We start from the raw sequence: 18,735 nt of genomic DNA on the forward strand, positions 1-18,735 counted from the left end.
TATGTTCAAGAGTAGGCAAACCAAAGCGCTCTCTAGCTGAAGAGTAAGAACATACTTCACAGGCCCTTCTCCCAGCCACTGTAAAAAAAACAGAAGTGAAAACAAAACCTACAGTACTCATTCAATAGTTTGGGAGCTTTAAAAAATGAACTCTGGTTAGAAGCCAAAAATCTGTTTTTATAATGAAGCGTTCATTTTTTTTTTTTTCCACAAAGAAAACATTATCAATTCATGCATTTAAAAGAAATTTGATAAAAGAAAAAAAAAATCCATTCAGAAGCATTTCAAAATAATATATTCTGCTTGAAGTTCACATTGAGACTGGAATGTCACAGCCTACATGTGGTCACAAATACATTCTCCCACTCACAATTTTTCCCAGACTTCCTTTAATTTGTAACCCTTTATTTTAGAAAGGGGAAGAAAAAAAGGTTTTCCCTTACTGTGCTGTGATCCAAGTCAAAAATAGTAAATGGCAAGACGTCTTGGTTACAGTGTCCCTTTATAATCTATGACCAAAGTTTTTGGGTCAACAAAGAAGCAGCCACACCACAAAAACCATCCCATGCACAGAGAAAAAATTCCTACAGTAACTGAGCCTTCAGTTCAGCTGAAGACAGACCATAAAGACACAATCAAGCAGTCATCAGAACCTGCTCTTTCTGCATGTCAGCTGAAGATCCTTCACAACTGTATTTATTTGAAAGATGGTTTTGAAATAATATGTTCTTCTTTAACTTGTCTGCAATAACCTTTATATCTTTTTTTTTTTTTTTTTTTTTTTTAAATGGTGCCAAATACGACCCCTTCTGCAAACACAGATCTGTAGAAAAATTCTGGTTAGACACCAAAATGAATATTATCTCATCTTCATTTTTAAACATGCATGTTAATAATCTTGTACACTGCACTTAAAGAATGACGGTTACTACTATTTTTGCTTGTTCAATGCTTTAATAGTCAATCAGTTGCCTTACTGTATTTCACACACATCTCACTAAAACATATCTTCTAGTTAGCAGTAAGTGTGACTAAATTTTCAATCCTATTCAGCACATTTCTTGAAATAACATTAAAATCCATAGTTTCTGTAGAATTTATATCATGTTTAATAAAATACTGGACAAAGGTTCAATAGGGTTTTCTATCCCTATGAACAATATATTAAGAATACAAAAAGACAAAAATCTCATTTTATGTCTATATCAGAGAAAAAAATACTAAGGAATCAAAGCCAGGAAAATCTAATCAAGAAATAATCAGTAAGAAGAGAGAATTGATTCAAAACAAGGCAGTCTAAAATTAGTTCATATTTCCTGGAAGATACCTAAATTCTGCTTGAAAAGCTTTTTTTTTTTTTTACGCAGTATGCACGAACAGGTAAACTAGACTATTTTATTTTGTACACTCTATGAGAGATTAGACAGAGACAGAAATGGTTTTCAGTGCTTAAATATATAAAGGCCACATTTTCCATGTGTAAAGGCATTCAATTTTCTTTTAGTATCAACAGTGGTGTTAAAATGCAATCAACTTTAAAAAAACAAACAAACAAACAAACAACAAACAAACAAAACAGAAAATCCTTCCAATTACATAATGAAATATCAAGGTTCCACACAATTCTACTGCTTTCATTTGAAACATTCGTCCCCTGAAAACCAAAAACGTGTTAATTCACCCTTATAACAAGGACAAACAGCACAAAACATTCATTTTATGAGCAACTTCTTCTAGTGTAACTTTGAAAGTCCATGCCGTTAAAAGTAAATAAACTCTGTACTTTACAAACTTCTGCAGAATATATAAAAACCTACTACTTCAAAAGGGCAGGCCAACTCTGCTCCATTACCTGTATCACAGCATTGCAAAATTCAAGGGAATTCATGAATTGTACAAGGGCTGGTGACAAGAGCCAGTCATCTTTCAGCAGGCAGTGCCACTCCTCTCCTCGTTCTTCCAGCTTTGTAGGCAAAGATGAATAGAGGCCACTGAGTCCTGTTGCTAGCACCTGTATTGAAAAAACAGAAAAGAAATGTTGACTTTCCAACTGTCCATCTGCCTGAATGGCAACACCACAAATTGTTTCTCTTACTAGTTTAGTAACAAAAGAGAGAAGAGAGTGTTGAGATTAATTTAATTTCCTTTTGAGTCTTGTGGCAGAGAGACATGAATATTTTAAAGAGCCTTCCATATAATATCCTTCATTCAAGGGCTGGTATTTAGGAGCAAGTGATGGGAAAAAGCAGGTTCCCTTTTTTTTAATTTTTAAAATCTGAAGTTCTATTTTCTTTTGAAATTCTTGTAAAATCATTTACACTTTCCTTCAGTCCCTTCCAGAAGCAGCTAGCACTATCATATATCTGCAGCTTGTCTTTCAATGGGAATTCGGATGTTACTGCTTACACATGCCTACATGAACTGATTTCACTCAGAAATATGAAACATTAGAAATGGAGGGGGAAGTGCCCCTATTAAAAAAAAAAAAAAAAAAAAGTTCAGCCACATGCAGACCACAGATAAATGTTGATTTTCATTCCTAGGCACTTGAACTCAGCTGAATCCACTTAAAAAAATATTCTGTTTGTAGTTTCTCATTTTCCTTTCTTATTTATTTGGAAGGAGGAAGGGAAGAAATATAATGGCCTGAAATAACTTACCTTAGAGGCACTGTTTCCAGCAACATTAAGGCTTACGGATGATTTATATAGAATACATCACTGAAGCACAAGATTTTATTTTTAGTTACAATTTTAAAAACGTATTTCCAAAAAGGTTTTTTAAATTTTACTGAACATATCTGGAATACCAGTAGTTTCAGACCAAGTTTTTAATTATTATTGAAGCTGGAAACTTCTAAATATTGTTTACAACTCTTATCCTTCTGACAAGATTCTATACAACTTCAGGATAATTTTTAAGATGATCGTCATTTTAAGAGGATCATTAAAGACTCAGCTTGATGGAAATTTTTTTCGTTTTCATTTAACAGACTCTTGTAAGAATTGTTCCTCTTTCTACAAAGGGCTACATAGCATCTAGAGAGCTAGACAGTCAAAGCTCAGATGAAACACAACTGGTTTATCTATTAGAAAACAAACAGTTGACAATGTTCAGGTCAAAGATCAGGGGTGCACTGAAGGGGATTCAAGTTTTTATCATACGCAGGCATAACCGATTATAATTGCTAACTCATCCAGTCAGACAAAGACTGTCTTTCTGAATGCCTTCCATTCCTAAATCACATAATTATGAAGATGGATTTTTTTTCTGGCATACATAATTAACACAAACATTAAAGTGGGGAAATACTGTGGAAAATTCACTGCTTTAGCACACTATGCTACATTTTTCTACACATACAGATATATAAAGAAAGATGCTGGAGATATGTTAAAAAAAATTAAGAAGCTAAAGCCATGGAGCAAACCTTTATTTGTACAATCACATTCTTCTATAACCAGAATATTTGTTGCTTTTTTCTCTCTCACACACTAGAAGAGCTTCAAGCAAAATGTTAAGAAGATCTTACTAGGCCTACAGAAATACATATAAGTAACACACATACATGAACAAACCCAGGTTTCAAATTATTCTAGGAAGGAAAAAATTCTGAAGAAAGAATTTGAGTTTCTTTGGTGTTACAACCTGTAAATTAATGTACACTTGATTTTCCATTGTCTGCTTAAAATTTACTTGCTATTCATAAATGTGTTCTTACCCTGATCAGTAAGGAATGTGATTTTCAGAGCTGTGTAATATCCACATTTCTCCTTCATATGGAAATTTAGTCCTTAAGCACAAGAAACCGACCCTGAGCAAAACATACTACTCTCTGGCTAAATGTGAGTTCACTGCTCCTTTTACAAATGTCTGGAAGCAGAAAATTCTTTAGTTTGTCTGACTTACTGAAGTAAGAAGTGACAGATTTAGCTGCTAAAATCTGTAAAGTCTAAAAAGCTCTTATTTTTCTATGATGTACAACACAAATGGCTCTATGTGAAATTATGTTTCTAAAACACTGAGACAGAGTAGCCTCTGGAAGCAATTTCATCTCTTTAGGTAGAAAACATTTGAAAATTTTCATAGAAGTATATGGTATAAACAAGATTATCATTTGAAATTACTAATAGAGCTCTTCACATTCTATAAACAGGCACATAAAATAATGTACATATATAGACTACATAGTGGAGTTTTCATCAGTAAAATGATAAACACCAATGAAAAATAAATGAAAGGGAAAGAAATTAATGAATTCACATCCTGGAAGGGCAAAATTGGTCTTTTTTTTTTTTTTTTTTTTTACCCAGGGCAATGTCCTTTTAAACTCCTCCAAACTTTTGTCAAGTCAACCCTACATGCCCATCTACTTTTGCAAGTACCTCCAATTTCTTTCTCACCATAGAATCCTGAGTCTCTCTGCAAACCAGTCTCCTTGATTTATTTACTTTCTCTTGACTCACAGAAGACACTGACTATGTGATTTGTAATCCTAGATACCTTATACAATTAAAATATGTTGTTAATATATAATCAGTTGCTATCTGGCCAATTCCTTCCCTTTAATAATTCCCCTTCCTCCCTCTTTGTGCAGGCTCAGCTTCTCAAGGGCATTACAGAGCTATTCTGCCTCCTGCTTTAATACTTGCTTTCCTAAGCTGTGAAGTATTTAGAAAGTTTTATGGAGAGACTTTGAGACATTATCCTGCTCAAAATTACTTAAAAACATTGTTTTCTTACTATAATGCAGAACAGACAATATCTTCAATCAGATTCAGAAAACTTTCAGGTCAAAACATCATAAAAAGATATGGCAGAAAATTCTCTGCAAAAATCAGAAAACTTTGCCAAATAATTTGTCTAAATATTCTGTGTTAAAAATATTTGTTAGGTATGTATCTTACTGCAGCCTGTTCCCTTCTTTATAGTTTATTCATGTATGGTTTGAATACCGTGGACAATCTTGTTTTAAAAAGCTGGTAACTAAATTTAGCTCAAAAACTAGAATCAGAAAAGCCTCCAGATTCACTCTGGCACAGATCTAACACTGATTTAGGCATATAAAGCAGCTGAGATTTACGGCCATGCCCCATCCCAGGGCATGTCTATACTATGCAGTAAGGCACGGTAAAGAAAACCCAAATACTAACAAACAAGTCAGCCCCAGAACCAGAGAGGGCCTCACCACAGTGCCCCCAAATGCTGCTCCTGTTAGCCCAGGACAGCACCAGATGTTGTCAAGAGCAGCTGAGGCAACATCTGCACTAATTTGAGTGATACACAGCAACATCACTGACATCTACAGTCTTCCACCAGAACAAAACCTCTTCCCTTCAGCACATCACACTGAAATTAAAAAAATACTTTGGGCTACTGAGCTATGACATTGCATTAGTGTTATTACAGACTTAGGTCAGTCTCATTACTGTTCAGAAAAGTCTGATTTTAGCACCGTTTGTCAAGAAGCCTTCCTAATTAGAAGGATTGTCAATCATGGCTCCCTGCTGTTTGAAGGTTAATATAGCTGGCTTTTATTGTCACTGTAAAAAGGCTGCCTTTTTTCTTTAATTAATTGGAAGATGTAATTATGTAAGTTATAGCATGGATCCAATAACGGTATGTCTCAGGGACAGCTTGAGAATAAAGTTCATATTATTTAGCAGTGTCTATTAAACAAGGTCAAATATAGCCTCTCAACACAAAAAATTCGATGCAATATTTACAGCTTACAAACAAATCATTTAGAGATTTTGGTTTGGAACTCCAGCCTGTAAACCCGGCTCTGCCCTCCTGCTCAAAGGACGTAGCAATTTCAGAATAAATGGCAACCTACACCTGGAGTACCTGTCATGCACTAATGCTTAAGGCAGGGATTCTAGTGCTCTCTGCTCTAAAGCTCTCTGTTTTAGCAGCTATGTAAGGCTTCCCTGCACCTCATTTTTCTGGCATTTATTAAACTAAAATGCAAGCTATGCAGAAGGTAGAAGAATCAGTCCAAGAGCTGGCACACAAGAGCAACTTTTCTACAGAATTATATTTGGTTTTGAACACATCCATTGACGATCTCAAACTGATTTTTCTGCTAAGGCATGAAGAAGCAGGTATTGTCATGGCCATTCCGCTTTAGCTTTAAAACTGCAGTAAGGCAGTTTTGTTTGTTAAATTAGATTGTTTACTTGTTTAACAGCACAGGTTTTCTATCCATGTACTACGACTGATTTGACAGATCTAACAGCACAACACTACTACCAAGTTTTGTAACAGACTGCAACACAGCAAGATGGTGGTTTGCCTGAAAGGGCCATAGAAACAGCCGATTCTGTGACAAACAGCAAGTCTCCCTTATATAATGCAAATACGTTACATTCCTGTAATACTTACATTGTTTTCACACTTATATTTTCGAACTGCTGAACTGTTGCTATAGTGTGGCAAGCACGGGCTGCCTAAGCTAGCACTGCCACCAGAAACAGCAGCCTCCGAACACCTTGTTCCTATTTCTCACTCCCAGAGTCACCCCCAGAATCTCCCAGAGGCCTCACAGTGAGGCAGAACTGGTTTCCCCCCCACCACGTTCTCCTGTAACTTCTATCAGTTTCCCAGTTTAATCTACTGTGACTGCAAAAACACTTCTGCTGGCCCAAAAGCACAAGACACTGCTATGGAAACAAGGAGCAAGGCTGCATTTGGCAGTAGAGCTGGCTTAAACAGCAGTACAATTTGTGAAATAGCTGTTCACAGAAACAAATGTGTTACAACACATCTTTATCAAAAATGACAGAAAAGCCTGAGAAGAACACAAGGGAGACAGTTTAGCATTGAAGATCAAGCAAACCAACAGAAACTTACTGGGCAAAAATAGGTGTTCTCTGCTATGTGGTTTGCAACAAGGGTGTTTTCTGCAGAAAGAGACATTATGAAAAGTAGCGCATCACGGGCCTGTTGGCCTACTGTTCCTTCTCGATGGATGAAGGGAATCAGCAGGGAAAATATGAGGAAATTGGCAGCTCCTTGGTCCTCACTGGTGTGGAAAAACAGTTCTAAAATGGAGGGATCTTTGGCTATTATAGAGCAGAGCTGGTTCAAGAGGATGACCAACTCCGTTTCCACTGTTGGAGTGGCTGTTCCTGAGCAGGAGCTCAGCAACATCATCAAAGGCTTCAGGATGGGCTTGTGGTGCAGCAAAGGCTGATGAGACTGGGTTACTAGCATTTCATACATTTTCAGTTGCTCAATTTTTGTCTCATCGGTGAACCCTCTCCGTAGGCTCCAAAGAAAAAGCTTCTCCATTATGTTTTCGGAGACCACGAACTCCAGAATAGGCCCCATTGAGGCATCCTTTGCTCGCTCCTCAATTAATAAGAAAAGCATGTGCTCCACATAATTCTGAACAGTGCTGGCCTCATCGGGTGAAATTGCTCCATACTTTGCCTGAGTGTTTTTCAAAGGATCATGCTTCTCTAAGATTTTCAGAACCTAAAGACAAACAAAGGCATATCAGTTATTCGAATGCATTTTTTTTTAAATATGCACTTAGTCTTATAAGGGGGAAAAAAAAAAAAATCAAAATTCTTAACACAGAACGCCCAAGCTCTTTTTATGCTTGTAGTTTTAGTCTGTCAAGCTTTCTAAATTTAGAAGTTTCACATTTGGCACATATGAGGCCAAACCATAATGTTTTTGTTTGCTTTTATAAGCACCTAAGTTTGCCACTTGTCCCATTGCTGAAGACTTGGGGTTCTCTGAAGTACAGATAAACTAAGTTCCCTTAGGCCTTCAGAAACTGAGTTTCAATGATCTTTGAAATAAGTTTATTTGGCACAGAGGACTGAAATCAAAGGGCCTGTTCTTCAGCCAGAGTAACTGTGCTCAAGAGTATCAATACCATGAGATGACAGAAGCCCACAGAGCTGATCTTTGCTTGCCACATCTTATATGATACCAAATAGCCACTGATGCCCAGATTCTCTTGCAATATTCAATATCGATTTAGGATTTAGTAACAATTGTCATTGCAGCACTTATACCCCTGGATGAAATTCTGTTCTGCATACAATCAGTGAACCTCCTTGTCTGTCAACAACCCCTGTCTGGTGCTCTTGTGGAGGGTAATTGCCACAAAACCAGGAAGGAACAGCAGCTTCCCTAACATGACAGCATCACTAGAGTTAAGAGATGAAAGGTGTCTCTTGAACGATGGCTCCTCTGACACTGGAAGTAGCGCTGCTTCTCAGGATAGCAGAAAAGCAGCAAAAGCAGCAGCACAGAAACCATTTTTACATAAACCTTTATTTTTACATATTACTGCAGCAAATAAGATGTTATATTATGGTGCTCAAAGCAAAACATCTTTACCCAAAAGCAATTATAATCCTGATAACATGCAAACAATTTTTAGAATATGCTGAAGTGCATGATCTACATCTACTCATAGTAACACTGCATACACCGTTGCACCATGCATCTAACATACTTTACAAAAGTTAGGCAAGCCTCTCTCAGCACAAGGAAAGGAAGCACAGAAGTTTGCAACAAGGCCCAAGTCACAGTGAATCATCACGAAATTCATTAACATGATCTAGGCCTTCCACAAGAAATTACCATGTCCTACTACTTCCCTTTTAGATACAAATCTGGAGTTCAAAGTGTGATTAGTAAAGCCCAACCACACCTTAAAAGGTCAATTACCTCTGTCTCTTAAAAAGTTTCAATGTCATTTACTACATTCTGCATGAAAGACCTTCCTGAGCAATTCAGGATTTTCCCAAAAGAAAGAATGAAGCAAATTCCAATTAACATAGCCTACTTCAAAACAATAAAACTAATTAACATTACCTGTGCCCAGTGTGTTCTAAACACTATCATGCATGTTTCTGGGTCAACACCCTGCAGGCTCGGAACCTGCCGATTTTTGCTGATACCAGTTCCAGAGGACATTATAAATTTTCCAAAGGTCGAGCAAACTAGGCCATGCTGGATTTCTTTTGAAAATCCTGTAGTTGGCTACAGATGTTCAAGCATCATGTTGTGAGCATTGGTATCCACAGAAATCTGTTTAAAAATAAAACCAAACAAAATAAGCCACACACATACCTATGAACATCAAACTAGTGTATAACAAAAAAAGAACTTACTTAAAGAGAATACTAAAACCTTTTTTCTTTTAATTCAGTTTAAGGATAGGATTTTTTTTTGCTTGAATTTTGAGATCACTGACTGAATTAAGGTGCTGCTGAAATAAATAAGCATAAGAGAAGCTCATGCTGTAAATATTTTATACATATGTCACTATATTTGTAGCTTTTTATTATGGCATTTTTTGCCATCTGACCATGTCTCTTTTCAGCATTGCTTAGTAACTAATGTTGCATAGGCTATACGGGTAAAAAAAAGTACAGGTTACTTCTATATTTTTGAAACCATATTCCCATTAATAGATATAATTACAAATACTTACAGCTTTCAGTCAGAAAGCATATAATAAACAGTTGAAAACATCTGTAGAACACCATATGCAAGTAGAAGGTTGCACCTGTATCAACAGCAAAGTAACCAAAACCAAACAATATGAAAGATAAAACCTTCATGTATCCAAAGTGAAATAAATTGAGATGTCATATTGAAGGACTATGAGAATAAGACCAAACACTGAAAGATTATTTTCATTCATTATTCAATATCTTCGATATCTGAGTACCAAAGTAGTTGCACACCTGCAGGGGAAAGTTAAAATGAAACAAAGACATATCTTCAAGATACTTGAGTGGCTTAAGAGAACATATTATTTCCTCAAGCACCAATATCTAAGTCAGATAGTCCCCCTTCTTTATTTTTGGGCTTTACATTTTTATTCTCCTTTCTGCAAACCAACTAGGCTTTTAATTTAAAAATACTGGGCACAGGTAATGTTAATTCGGTTTCGGACCATACAAAAAAACAAACCAAACAACCACCCAAAAAAAATCAAACAGAAAAATCCTCAAACGCATAAAAAGCCCCCAAAACAACAACAAAGAACCCCAACAAAAAAAAACCCAAAATCAAAACAACAACCACCACAACACCAAAATACCAACATATAAAGAGTTTAGGAAGACAAAAAATGCACTACAAGTTCTGACATCTCTTGTAAATCATGGTAGATTTTTATTTTAATTCGAGATTGCATTTTGAAGTGCTCTCCTTTTCTTCAGTCTTCATTAGGACCTCAGGGCCCCTGGACATCCACTGGCTTAGTGAAATACATAAAGAAGTTATTGTATCATAAGTTGCCACAGTCCGTATAGCGATTATTTGCCAGTACAGTATGTATTTGTCTCTGTATACTATAAAAGATAAAAATCTTTACAATGGACATCTCTGCTCCCTGCACATGTGCTCTGCTTGTAGTCTTGGAGCTGTTAACATAGCAAAGCACAGAGTCTGTCTCAAAAGTAGCAGTGACTTTTGCCACTTTCAAAATGTCCAAAAAACACATGGCACAACTTCAAGATTCCTGAAGCAAGCAAAAAGCAAAAGATGGTTATGCATTCCTTTGTCTCTATATGTGTATATTCACATGCTTAAGATTCAATAAGATTCAACTGCGGGTCTCCCCGCTTCATCCCAACCCATGCTCCTTACAGCACATAAGATGCATTTTCTAAACACTCTCATGGGAAACAATTAACACAATCTAGTTCATTCTTTTTGCAGATAATATTTCCATGTGTGGACAAACCAGCATAAATCCTGGACAGTTTATCTGTTTGGGCAACGGTACTTCCAGAACAAAGCTGGCACTCCATACCAGTTACTTCCCAGATAATAAACCACATGGAACCAGACGCACTGGAGAATATTTGTGCAAGACCAGTGAGAATTAGCTCACGAGAATCAGTCAATGGAAACAGAATCCCTTATAAAGAGAGCCCTTATAAAGTAATCCCTTATAAAATATTGCCAAAGTATCTCTACCGCTTGGCCACAACTCCACTTGCACTTCTCACCTGCCTATCCCTTCCATGCTCACACTCACTTTACACTTTCAAGCACTCTCTTTCCCAGCATTTTGGTTCATATGCTCATTTATTTGAAGACACGTACCAGTATCTGCTACTTCATAAAGAGGTCTGTAAAAATGAGTAGAACTACTTCTACATTACTGATGTTCCTGCACAGGGAAAAAAAAAAAAAAAAAAAAAAGGAAAAAAACAGAAAAAAAGAGAGGAAAAAAAAAAAATCAGACATCAAAGTAGCAAGCGGATTTGAGAAACCAACTCCAGAGGCCTAGGATCTGTTTGTGTTGTGTTTGTGGGTTTTTGTTTGTGCTTCTTTTTCTCCCTACCTTTATTGCTACTGATTTAAGTAGGTACCAGTATATGTTCAATGCACAGTGCCTGGTGACTTTTGCTTGAAGATCTAAGTGCTCAACATTTCTACCAAAAAAATAGAAAAGAGACGCATGCTTAGAGAATAGAAAAAGCCTGCTCTAAGTAGTTTGCCTAATACCATACTTAATAATCCAAAGGAATATTTCATCGACCTATTTTTCAGACCAGCTGTCCACTCCCTGCCAGTTCCCACTTTGTCAGCCCTCTCCTTCAAACAGAATTCTTACTATTTCTATAGAAGTTCATCAGACTCCTCCAGGCAAAAGTGTCCTTCACTGCAACGCCCTGATTCACTCTTTGAGCAAATCTGTCCTGTGTATTACATGAGGCAAGCAGCTTTAGAAAAACTAATGTGATTGTGTAATTAAAGATGGTATCACAAGGTGCAGCAAGAGAACTTAATTAGCAAAGCAGAGGCAAGCTCAATTCTGGGATTTAAAAGTTGCTCAACTTTACAACTTAGAGTTATTTCAGTGTAGACTTTGCATGTTAAGAATTTAAATAAAAGAAATCGGCATTACACATCACAATATCACATGACGAATTCTGTCAGCAGTACAGCAGTATGATACCATGAGTAAAATCAGAAACTTCAGATCAGCCTCCACTATTTAAGCTAGTAAACAACAATAAGGGAGATTATAGCTTTCTTCAAAAATGCTGATTAAAAAAAAAAAAAAAAAATCATTGACGTAGGACTCTTGAGATGCATGCAAAGCTCTAGGACATACCACACACAGGCAATCCAACACTATCTAACCTGTTACCCTGTCTTCTCTAATCTGTTATAATTCTCTGTCCTCCCTAGCCGCTGCTATTTTCTTTTTTCCTCATGCATCTTTCCTATCCCAGCCTCAGACTCTACTCCACAAACTCCAAGACAGTACTCATTCCCTCCCCATCAGATCCTCCTTTAAATAACTACTTCTATCTTGTAGCTCTCTAAATACTCTTTTGGGTGGTCGAGGTTCTGTACTGGTGCTGTGGTCATTACAGACTCCTGAAATACTGCCATACTTCTCTACAGTTATGAGAAGACCTAAAGTGAACCAAAGTGGTACATGTCACCACACATTCAAAATACAGCCAGACGCCCAGAGATCCAGTGACAGAGCCACTGTTAGGTTTGTGTGTGCAATAGGAAAGCTCACTTTCCATAAAACTGCTGCTTTCTTATTGACGTTTGTGTAAGAATTTATGACTAGCACTATGTTCTTGAACACTCAAGCCCCGCCTCTGCTAACAGCTTACTGTCGAAGCAGAGGACTGCTACAGTCTGCACCTGCAGCGTGGACATCTTTTCCTACACAAGCATTTCCAACATCTAGTTATTGTATATAAAGAATGGATATGGCCCCTGTGAAAGAGGCCTCCAAGACAAGCGGGTGTGTTCCCTCTTCTCCTGCAGGAAGTCCCCCAAGGTCTTACATATCCAAGGTGGCACTTAGGGACATGCTTTAGTGGTGGACTTGGCAGTGCTGGCTTTATGGTTGGATTCTATGATCTTAAAGGTCTTTTCCAACCTAAATGATTTTAGGATTCTATGATATTTAAGAGAGCTTCCTGCTATTTAAATCCTAATTTGGTCACACTCCAGTTAAAACACTTGAGGTTTCTCAGATACACGGAACATTCACAACTGGCAGCATTTTGATTTGAATCAGATCTTCTTCAAAATTAGATGACACTGTATCGGAACAGCAAGGGCTTTCAATATTGCCAACTCTAGAAATGTCTACCAGCCATAGGGAACTTTTAGAAGGGTTCCCCTGAGCTGCCTGGTCCATTTACTCTGTTATTACATGCACAAACACTAGCCCAGTGCTTGAAAAAGATCTTTAGGAGTACATGATTGACAAACACTGTAAAATATCAAATTAATCTCCAGCATTTATGTATTCTAAGTAAAAATTGCACCTACCAGCACGTACATACAAGCACAAAATTAAATCCATTTACATTTTTAGTTAACAAATAATCATTAAAAACATCTATTGTTCCTCAGTGACAAACAATAACATCTCGGTAAAATTCAATCTGTTTGATTCTGTGCATTCTGAATGTTCACTCCTACTGCACAAAGTCATCATAGACAGACTGTACAACGCATCACACAAATAATAAAAATACCAAATAGCAATTATTAGCTGAAAACAACTTGCCTGCAGCAAACATTAAGTTGACAAAGGCTAAGTTTACTTGCATCTAGCCCAGCTATCAGATCAGAAATCTAAGAGCAGTGAGAGAACACAGACATTATCCTCAGAGCAGCAAATACTACGGCTTTTTAATCATCTCTAATTTAAAAGTAACAAGACAGCAACAAACAGACTGCAATATGCAATCTTATTTCTAAGATCAAATCAATCCTGTTAAGGAAGCAAATGTTTCCATTTTGGAAAGCATCTTGGGATACTGGGATTTCCTTAATAATACAAACCACTAATTGATTGTGTAGGCTTCAAAGACATTAAACTCTAATAGTGTTTCAAAAAGCAAAGAAAGCTTTTGACAACTTAAGTGGTCACAGAGTAGATCCTAAAAACAGCATACCTGTTTAAAAAAAGGAAAGTAATTGATTTGGAAGAGATATTATCTTTCAAGATACATATCAATCTAAAGTTAGTATGCTCTAGTTATAGCAGTAGCAGAAATAAAATATTCATTATAACCACAGTAAGCAGATTTTGGTACTAGATTAGAAGGTTTACTTGATTAATTTGCAAGGCCAGATGTGCCACAGTAACTGCAACATCACATTTATTCCCTGTGAAGTAAAACTAATGCAAATTAAACAGGACAAATAACCTGACCATACTGAGTGCAAAGCTGAGAAAATAATTTATAGAACACTGATTCAGGGAGGAAAGAGTAGAAGTGAACTTTAGGGGCACTAAGAATGGAAGTAATGGTTTATTTTAACCAGTTCATGGTTAAAATTTTACAATAATTTAGCCTTTCCGCTCTGTTAAAACCCAATCAAGGTTTTACACTACCCTTTCATAGTCCTGACAGGTGTAATTACACTCCCTTCTGCAGTCCATTCAAAATTCCCCTTCCAAAAACCACTGCTCAGTTTAATACTTTGACCCTGCCACACAACAACAAAACCTTCTTAGCAGGTAAATCTTTCTGCAATACAACCATATCTTATCTATCAGTCATTTAACCCTATTATAAGGCCAAGTCCACTTACATATGCTTTCCACAGCTATTTCACATGCCTATACTGACAACACTTTTGTGTCTAATCCCTTCTCTCCTACACGAGGTACCTGTGCCTACTGCCAAGGGTTTATACACTCAACAGTCCCCATATGGAACAAGAAGCAGCCACATACACATCACACACATGAGGAACTGAGGTTCAAAATGACAAGACACTATTTCCCCTAAGATCTTCCTATATTCTTTGTGTAACCAAACACAAGCTTCTGAAGTCAGGCAACTAATTTGCACCTACATAAACTATTATGGGCATGGCTAGTTGTTGTTTTGTTTGTTTTTCCTACAAATCTGGTCAACTGTTGCATATACAAACATACTAACAAGCACCTGCCTTCTCCCTATATAGCAGCAAAGTTTATACAGTCACACCCACAGGTCTATTACCCTGTCTGTGCAGTCCATGGTAAGTGAATGAGGATGGGAGGAAGAAAACAGAAAACTTTAGTACAATTCAATCTACTGCCAGTTGGGTTTTGTTTTGTTTTAAAGCAGCAGTCCACAACTGCATTGAGTAGCTTTAGATCAATGATGAGACAGAGCCAGTCACTGGACTCGTGAAGGATATATGTTTTCAGTTTTCCTTCAGAAGTCTGTAAAGCACCAACCCTTTTCCCACAGCTGATTACAGGGCTGGACTCCCCAGTCAACAGAAGTACTTATTTTACTGCAAAGTACACTGGAAGAGCAGCCTAGCAGAGAATCCCCTGTGAAGTCCACTCCCACTAGAGTGTCTCTTTTCAAATGCTTCACTTTTGAATTAAAAAAAAGTATTATAGCACAGAAGTTTGCAGGACCGGGGCTTCCCAGGCAATGCACAACATACACACATAAGATACACTGGCTAATATGGTATGGTAGACACAGAAGATGCTGCAAGGCTCTGCAGTTTTATTATTGAAGTTGTCTCCTGTTGAAAGGCTAAGATGCTGTGTTCTCCAACAGGTCTTGAACACAAATGTACCTCTGTTATCAGATGCTTTTGCTCCACCAGCCAAAGCTTTCTACCCTGTCAGTCCAGGTACACAGGAGACAATGGAGATAACAGATAAGAAGCCTTGATGGCAGTGAAAGAAACAACATATATCAAAACATTTTTATGGATCAGTGTGACATAAAAGGGCTTGAAATTAGACAACTTCAAAGAAGAAGGAGGAAATTATCTGGTCTTATGCATACCTATGTAATCACATCTCTGCAGTCTCTGATAAGTGGATGCGGGAGGGTAGGAGAAAAAATAGTGGTAAATTTTAGAATGCATCAGCTTACTTCCAGTTTATAAAGACCCTTGTTCAGTGTCTGTTTATTTTGGCTGAAAAGAAAGTCTTCTGCATAGATTTTCAGCTCTTATTTAGAAACTATGATCAGGGAGAGGATTTAAATTTTATTAACAAGAGTATTTCAAATGAAGACATCAATCCTTTCAAAGGAAACGATTCACACCGCTTGTGGTTAAGTTTAGCTACAAAAGCAAAGCCTACGCAGGACAGTCACATCCCCACCCTTAATGATCCTGTGCATTCGCCACCAGAATGCCGAAGGATTACAAATAGCTCACTGGAGAGCAGCAGATCTGTGGTAGATGACTGAGAAAATGTCAGTGGTTAAAAGCCACTGCATCAGAGGATCCTCTTTTTGGTTAAGTACTACTCACGCTCAGAAGCTCTACTAGCAAGAAAGCCGCAGCAGATTACTGGAGGAACAGTTTAAACTACATGAGCAATTATCCTCCTTCTTCATTTGTTACTTTATGTTTCAATGCTGCAGTCCACCAATTGTTCTGTCCATCTACCTCAAGCAAACATTTCACATTTAGTGAGCTTTCTTCAGTCTATCTTTTCTACCCTGTATCTGCAAAGACACTATGTCTTCTGTGTGTGGGTGGGACAAGATATGTTTTACACTGATAAATCTCTGCTTAAAAGCCTAACAGAGAACAAGTCACCACAAATTGTAAAGCAATGTAGTTAATCAAAGTATCAATCTGTTCTCATCAAGCACAATTTAAAACAACCTGCTAACATGAAAGTAAGAACGTCTTGTGACTTCTCCCCACAGAGACTGCCTAATAAGATCCATCTCATGAGAGAAACTACACGCAATATGTTTTGTAATAAGACAAAAATCTTAATGTCCCATGTACTGTCAGTCTGCTGCAGTTAAACACAATTCATCTTTTCTCAAATCCCTGGGGATCTACACTACTCACATATTCATTGTAGAGTCACACCTGGGCCCCTCAGTTCAAGAAGGACAGGGAACTGCTGGAGAGAGTCCAGTGCAGAGCCACAAAGATGATTAAGGGAGTAGAGCATCTTCCTTATGAGGAAAGGAACTGGGTCTCTTTAGCTTGGAGCAGACTGAGGGGTGACCTTTTAATGTTTATAAATATATGAAGGGTGAGTGTCACAAGGATGGAGCCAGGCTCTTCTCAGTGACAACCAATGATAAGACAAGGGGCAATAGGTACAAACTGGAACATAGGAGGTTCCACTTAAATATGAGAAGAAACTTCTTCACAGTGAGGGTGACACTGCACTGGAACAGGCTGCCCAGGGAGGTTGTGGAATCTTCTTCTCTGGAGACATTCAAAACCCACCTGGACACCTTCCTGCATAACCTCATCTAAGCGTTCCTACTCCAGCAGGGGGATTGGACTAGATGATCTTTTGAGGTCCCTTCCAATCCCTAACATTCTGTGATTCTGTGATCAGCGCAAAAAACTAATTGGGGTACCACTGACCTCTTAATGTGATCTATGTAATCCTATGGTGTTATATGTTAGGGGATCCAGGTTACAACAATAAATAAATACACGGTTGTCCAGATACATGAACGGGCAATTCCCCCACAGCAAGTACAGCAACAGTGTGACAGGCAAGAGGCCCACGTGACAGCCCCAGTTCGGCAGTGCTGCAGTGGCATATATGTGCACGCTGGAAGGGCAAGCCGTGGCATCAGCCACCCTGGCAGCCTGTGGGCTTCTGCTGTGTGGGTCAGCCAAAATGAAAGAACAGAGAGTCCAGTTCCGTGGCATGGTCTGACATGCATTGATGGTTTAGGCTAAAATTATACACAGTGGGTCTAGGAAGGTCTGCAGTTAACCAGCAAAGACGATTCATCAAAGGGTATATTTACCAAAGCTAGAGAAACAGCAGTGAATGCTCAAGAAAGCAGTAATTAAACAAAGCAGAATACTTGACAGACCTTGACCTCCTCAAGGAGGACTCTATTTACCTGATACACCACAGGGCATGTTCATCTACCATAAGCATTTGCTCACAGGCAATTTCACTGGAAGTCAGGAGCATACAATCTCTGAAGTTACTCTCGCAAAGTCCCAGAAGGAATGAACTACATGTTCATATCCCTAGGTCATAAACCTGAACCTAGAGAGGGGAAAAATAAGGTTGCAATTCTAATGGTAGGACTAATTACTTTTGGAGAGAGATAAAGAGTATAATAAACCTGTTTCTCTGTTGTATTTTATCTCCTCACATTTGGTCTACTACAGAAAGGCAACAATTCAGTAACAATTAGTGGTTCAAAACACAGATTATGTTGGTTAAAATCTTGAGAATGAAATAGCAGCTAGAGTTCTCAAAATCCGAGATAGACATCTCTCTATTCTTAATAGCACTCAGGCACACTATGATAGAGGTATCTTGTCTGCTGCTAGCAGACAACTGCTGCAAAAGGGATATTAAAAACATGAACTAAACTGGAAAATAAAAATAGCAGCTCAGAAAAGTTCATTTCTACCTGTGTACTGAAGAAGTCAGATGTCATTGAACTGAAATCAGTTCAAAGGCTTTAACTTTGCTCGCTCACTCCCAAATCACCACCAAAACTGCTGACCCAAGAAAAGTATGTTTCCACTAGAATGCCTGAGGCCCACAGACCAAAGCATTTAGTTTCGTACTTTGTGAGGCAGTTTTTGTACTTCGTAATGCGAGACAGGTAATACAAGCAAAACAGAACTCTGTTTAAAACCTGTTGCTGTGAATATGCTTTCATATCAAATTTCAAACAGAAAGAGATCAACCCCAAAGGGCATAGCACATGTCACTGCGTGAAAGCTACCTTCCAGTGCTTGATTATAAGGGAATTGCAGGTATCAGCTGCTGTGTCTACA

The 18,735-nt window shown here is 37.8% G+C and overlaps 1 protein-coding gene across 15 annotated transcripts in view; it reads right to left on the reverse strand.

The window, feature by feature from the left end:
- The window catches only part of FHIP1A (FHF complex subunit HOOK interacting protein 1A), a 99,582-nt gene that overhangs the window by 38,508 nt on the left and 42,339 nt on the right, over positions 1–18,735 (reverse strand). For 8 of the 15 annotated variants that reach the window (XM_065062688.1, XM_065062693.1, XM_065062694.1 and 5 more), the window contains 3 exons: positions 8,839–9,054; positions 6,853–7,479; positions 1,853–2,011 (listed from right to left, as the gene is read on the reverse strand). In XM_065062688.1, the coding sequence (XP_064918760.1) occupies positions 1,853–2,011; positions 6,853–7,479; positions 8,839–8,940 (888 nt within the window). In that variant the 5' untranslated portion in view covers positions 8,941–9,054. Of the gene's footprint in view, positions 1–1,852; positions 2,012–6,852; positions 7,480–8,838; positions 9,055–11,088; positions 11,156–11,329; positions 11,421–18,735 lie in introns of all 15 variants that reach the window. The other 7 variants (XM_065062697.1, XM_065062696.1, XM_065062695.1 and 4 more) reach the window with 3 other exon arrangements.

Source organism: Columba livia, chromosome 4, assembly GCF_036013475.1.
Source record: "Columba livia isolate bColLiv1 breed racing homer chromosome 4, bColLiv1.pat.W.v2, whole genome shotgun sequence".
Classification (NCBI taxonomy): Eukaryota; Metazoa; Chordata; class Aves; order Columbiformes; family Columbidae; genus Columba; species Columba livia.